The sequence below is a fragment of the Nicotiana tomentosiformis genome, chromosome 9, assembly GCF_000390325.3.
Source record: "Nicotiana tomentosiformis chromosome 9, ASM39032v3, whole genome shotgun sequence".
Lineage (NCBI taxonomy): Eukaryota > Viridiplantae > Streptophyta > Magnoliopsida > Solanales > Solanaceae > Nicotiana > Nicotiana tomentosiformis.
This window is the reverse complement of record NC_090820.1, coordinates 50,321,474-50,326,824: the sequence shown is the minus strand read 5'-3', so window position 1 is coordinate 50,326,824 and position 5,351 is coordinate 50,321,474. Positions and strand designations below refer to the sequence as shown.

The 5,351-nt window shown below is 44.7% G+C and overlaps 1 protein-coding gene across 1 annotated transcript; it reads left to right on the top strand.

Moving 5' to 3' along the window:
• Window positions 1–258: 258 nt before the first annotated feature.
• On the top strand, window positions 259–2,642 carry LOC138898760 (actin cytoskeleton-regulatory complex protein pan1-like). Its single transcript, XM_070184857.1, has 5 exons — window positions 259–418; window positions 1,003–1,131; window positions 1,204–1,445; window positions 2,229–2,411; window positions 2,502–2,642. Exons 1-5 carry the CDS (start codon window positions 259–261, stop codon window positions 2,640–2,642), a joined length of 855 nt encoding a protein of 284 aa, XP_070040958.1.
• The last annotated feature ends 2,709 nt before the right edge of the window (window positions 2,643–5,351 follow it).

Below are 5,351 nucleotides of genomic sequence, written 5' to 3'. Positions count from 1 at the left end.
ATGTGATAGTTGTCCCATCGATTTAGTCTTTCAAGGTATTTAATGCTTGTCAGATGGCGGTCGTCCACCTCTGATATTGAACTGTCATGATGCGAGCCTATAAATAACCCTTCCATCTAACATTTACCATTTTTATGCCTTCACTCTTCCAAATTTTCTTATCTTTTCTCACTATTTCGTCGCTTCCAGAGCCATCTACACCAGAGTTTTGGTGCCGTCAATTTTTTACTTTCCTTTGCCTTTCTTCCTCTCATATCAATGGCCAAAATTTCGAAAATTGTACCTCAGAAGGAGAAAGATTCTTCTTCACGGCCGTCTGGCGACAAGGCGCCGGTGGAGCCGTCCATCCATGACTATGTTCCCGGCCCGTGTACTCTGAAGATCAATTTTAAGGTTGAGAATCCTTCATCTGTTCTAGGTCGATGCGAGCATGTGTCGATGTACATGTGCTCTATAACGGAGGGTCATCTCGAGGCCGTTAGGAAAGACTGCAACTGGGGTTTCAAGGTTGTGTTGCAAATTCCATCCCCCGAAGAGAGCGTCATCAACCATGTGGAGGGATTTTTAAGTGTTTACACTTATCCCTTTACGTTGGGTCTCGTCGACCCGGTAATCATTGATTTTTGCAAAAGATATCAGGTCACCCTCGGTCAAATTCATCCCTCTCTATGGCATATAGTAATCCTACTTCTCTTCTTCTCCATCAAAGCCGGGGGGCTGGATTTTTCCCTGAATCACCTCATACAATTGTATCGGCCTCAAATCTTTCGAGGACTAATCAGACTTCATCGTCGGGCATCAAAGGCTTTGATGTTGAGCATCGACGAAGACAAGGATCAAGGTTGGATGGGCCGTTATATTCGGGCGAGGACCCGTGACCTTATTCCGAAAGAGAAGATGTTGTTCCCCGAGGAATGAAATTTCGACCGTAAGTGGTTCTCATAAGACGTTGCTTTTCGTATCTTTTCCTGATTTTTTCTGATGCCTTTCTTCGATATACAGCTACCCCTTGGATTCCACAAGCGGTACCCGACCTCGAGGATTGGGTTCAGAAGTTAGCCCTGACTTCCTCTTATGCCGAACGTGCTTGGCGTGATTTGGGAAAAGATAGATGGGAGGCCAAGATTCATGGTAAGGTTTTACTTCTCGTTTCCTTCGAAGTGTTCTTTGTGCTCCATTCGTTACCGATTTCCTTTCATACAGGTGTAACCAAGGATGTCGCTTTGAAGCCTTCGAGCGGTGAAGATGGAACCAAGTCCCCGGTCCCGAAACCGGGGAAAGATAAGAAGCGAAAAGTTGCCTCTCGGTCAAAGGACCGCAAGCCCAAAACTCGATGGGTGAGGAGGAAGGCAATTGCTCTTCTGATTGACTCGGTCCAACGACTGAGAGAAGAAGAAGAAGAAGAAGAAGAAGAAGAAGAAGAAGAAGACGATGCCTCGGCTTTGGTAATCCAATCTGCGAATGCTATCGAGGTCACCAGAGCTCTTGAGCTGATGGCGGCTGTACCAGTCGGGGTCGGTCCTGGAATCCCATGTCTTGATCGGAGCACCCCGAGTGATTCGCTTGGGGCTATGATAGTGGGTCATTCGCCTTCCCTTCCAACCTTTTCTAAGGAGGCGTTAAAGGAAGCTCGAGAATTGAAGATCCCCGATATGGGCGGAGGCTCTAGTGTAGGGGACCCTTTTTGGGATTGCTTTACTGGAGTCGATGATGCTTCCGATATTGATGACGCTTCTCTTCTACTAGAAGAGGCCCAACGTTTCATTACTCGGGTAATGATTTTACTATACTTGGTTTCTTTGTTCTTTTCCAAACTTGACTTATGTTATTTCCCTACTGTGCATGCCATTAGTAGGTTTCAAGTCGACCTTAGCCAGTGTGAGGTCGAGCTTCAGAAGGTCTCGGGGGAGAGAGACGCCCTGCGGCTTCTTTGCAACCAAAAGGACGAGGCTATAAAAGATCTCCAAACGGATTTGGCTAAGGTTCGTGAAGAAGAGGCCGAACTCGATAAGTAGGTGAGCCTCGTTCTGTTAAAGTATAGGTTTGACTCAACTGTGGAAGTTAACCCTTCGTTGGCTCTGCTGCAGCAAAAGGTTGAAAAGATCGGGTTACTTCAGGAAGAAGTTGATCAAATCAAAGCTGAATGTAATCGGTGGAAGGAGACTATCGACCGCCTGGCTACGGAAAAAGAAACCATTTTGACCAAATTATTATCAGCCGATGTTCAGCTTCGAAGCGTCAAGAAAAAGGGTTCGGCTCAAGCTAAGAGGATCGAGGATCTTGAAGCACGGCTTGCTGAGGCCAAGGCGGAGGTTGAGTCATTGAAATTCATGGCGGATAAGTCCAAGGCCGATACTGCTCAGATGGAGGCACGAGAGGCAGCGGATACTGCCGACACTCGAGCACATTGGGTTGCCGAACTTGCTAAATGTAGGTCTCGGAGGGAGACCCTCGAGGAGATACACGCTCGAGGTTTCGACCTTACTGAAGAGATAAAAAAGGCTAAAGAGCTCAAAGCTGAAGCTGAAGCCTTGGCTTCTGATGGCGATGATGATGATCACGACGGTAGCAAGAGAAGATCCGAGGACGGGGAAGAGCCTGGCAGAGAAGTAAACGCCCCTGAGGATGACCATAAAGCTTAGTTCTTAATCTTTTATGTTTGTAATCAATCACGTAGACAATTTTGTATATAGACAACTTGGCCGACTTGCTTATGTTTCGTGAAGACTTTATACGTGCCTTACAAATGTTTTCACAAGGATCTTAATAATTTAATCAAATTTGGACTTCGTAGTCTCTATGATTGATTATTTTTTTAGACTCGAAGTGACGTAGCCCTTAGGCTTACTAGTTGAGTCAATGATTCAAACTCGAAGAAATATAGCCCGTAGGAGTAATGGTCGAGTGAGTGCTCACTCGAACTCGAAATGAAAGTAGCTCTTAGACTTATTATTCGTTGAGTGAATGATTCGAACTCGAAGTAATATTGCCCGTAGGCATAATGGTCGAGTGAGTGCTTGCTCGAACTCGAAATAAAAGTAGCCCGTAGGCTTAGTCGTCGAGTGAATGATTCGAACTCGAAGTAATGTAGCCCGTAGGTGTAATGGTCGAGTGAGTGCTTGCTCGAACTCGAAATAAAAGTAGCCTGCAGGATTAGTCGTCGAGTGAATGATTCGAACTCGAAGTAATGTATCCCGTAGGCGTAATGGTCGAGTGAGTGCCTGCTCGAACTCGAAATAAAGGTAGCCCGTAGGCTTAGATGTCGAGTGATTGATTCGAACTCGAAGTAATGCAGCCCGTAGGCGTAATTGTCGAGTGAGTGCTTACTCGAACTCGTAATAATAGTAGCCCATAGGCTTAGTCGTCATGTTAATGATTCGAACTCGAAATAATGTAGCCCGCATGCATAATGGTCGAGTGAGTGCCTTCTCGAACTCGAAATGAAGGTAGCCCGTAGGCTTAGTTGTCGAGTGATTGATTCGAACTCGAAGTAATGTAGCCCGTAGGCGTAATGGTCGAGTAAGTGCTTGCTCGAACTCGTAATAAAAGTAGCCCGTAGGCTTATTATTCATTGAGTGAATGATTCAAACTCGAAGTAATATAGCCTGTAGGCGTAATGGTCAAGTGAGTGCTTGCTCGAACTCGTAATAATAGTAGCCCATAGGCTTAGTGATCGAGTTTATCTTAATTCTGATTGCATAATAAATCTTCAAATAGAGGAATTTTTCTTGGATTTAAGATATTGGTAAAGAGGAGGACTTTCTTTGCAAATTGATACATGTGTTCATGTTTTGCGTCTGGGTTCGGGCCAACTACATGAGCATGGTTCGTTTTGACCATTTTGGCTCTTACAACTTTTCCTACTGGAACCCCGTTGTTGCGAAATAACTTTCTTGCATCAGAACTTGATATATTTGAGGGCTAATGCCCCCCAGTATTCGAGGTCGATTGTACAAAGGCCTCAGATACTGTTGTAAGTGCAGCACGAAAGGGAAAAAGAGTGCAACGCGTGTTTTCAAGCGAAGGATCCATCTTAGCTCTTGTTCGGACTTATGCAGGGGTCAGTTTTGAAATGTAAATAAATATGGAAGGGTCGTACCTTAGCAGTAGTATCGTTTTAGATGTGACACATTCCAACTGTTTGATAGCTGTTTGCCGTTTATAATGCCGAGCCTGTACGATCCCTTTCTGACGTTCTCGAGAACCTGATATGGTCCTTCCCAATTTGGTCCTAGTTTTCCTTCGTTCGGATTTCGAGTATTGATGGTGACTTTTCTTAACACTAAGTCCCCGGGCTTGAAATGGCGGAGCTTGGTTCTTCGATTATAATATCTTTCAATTTGCTGCTTTTGGGCGGCCAATTGGACGAGAGCAGCTTCTCGTCTTTCGTCCGATAATTCGAGGCTGGTATTCATAGCCTAGTTATTTGATTCTTCCATCTTGAATCAAAATCTGGTACTGGGTTCACTGACTTCGACTGGTATCAATGCTTCACACCCATATACTAAGGATTATTGGGTCGCCCCCGTACTGGATTTTAACGTTGTCCGATATGCCCAAAGGACTTCGGGTAGGATTTCTCTCTATTTTCCTTTAGCGTTGTTCAACCTCTTCTTTAGGTTTTGAATGATAGTTTTGTTCGTTGATTCGGCATGTCCGTTCCCACTGGGGTGGTATTGTGTTGATAGTATCCTTATTATTTTGAGATCTTCGAAGAATTTTGTTACTTTGCTGTCAACGAATTGTTTTCCATTGTCACATACTATTTCGGCTGCTGTCCCGAATCGGCATACGATATAATCCCAAATAAAGTCTATAACTTCTTTCTCTCTTATTTTCTCGAACTCCTGCGCTTCAACCCATTTAGAAAAATAGTCAGTCATAAATAAAATAAATTTGGCTTTACCTGGGGTCGATGGCAGAGGGCCGACGATATCCATTCCCCATTTCATGAACGGCCATGGGGGTAGGACTGAGTGAAGTTGCTCTCCGGGTTGATGGATCATTGATGCAAACCTTTGACATTTGTCACATTTACGAACAAATTCCTTTGCATCTTTGCCCATATCGATCCAATAATACCCTGCTCTGATTATTTTTTGAACTAATGTATCGGCACCGAAGTGATTCCCACAAGTGCCCTCGTGCACTTCCCGTAGGATGTAATCAGTATCTCCCGGACCCAAGCATACTGCCAACGGTCCATCGAATGTCCTTCGATATAGCGTTCCATCCGAAGCCAACGTGAATCGAGCAGCTTTAGTCCGTAGAGCCTTGGAATCTTTAGGGTCCGATGGGAGCTTTCCGCTCTTTAAGTATTCAATATACTTATTTCTCCAATCCCAGGTTAA

Coding starts and splice junctions, on each gene's coding strand:
- LOC138898760 (XM_070184857.1), top strand. CDS start 259: ATGGCCAAAATTTCGAAAATTGTACCTCAGAAGGAGAAAGATTCTTCT. Junction 419..1,002: donor GAATCCTTCATCTGTTCTAG/GTCGATGCGAGC, acceptor TTCGATATACAG/CTACCCCTTGGATTCCACAA. Junction 1,132..1,203: donor ATGGGAGGCCAAGATTCATG/GTAAGGTTTTAC, acceptor CCTTTCATACAG/GTGTAACCAAGGATGTCGCT.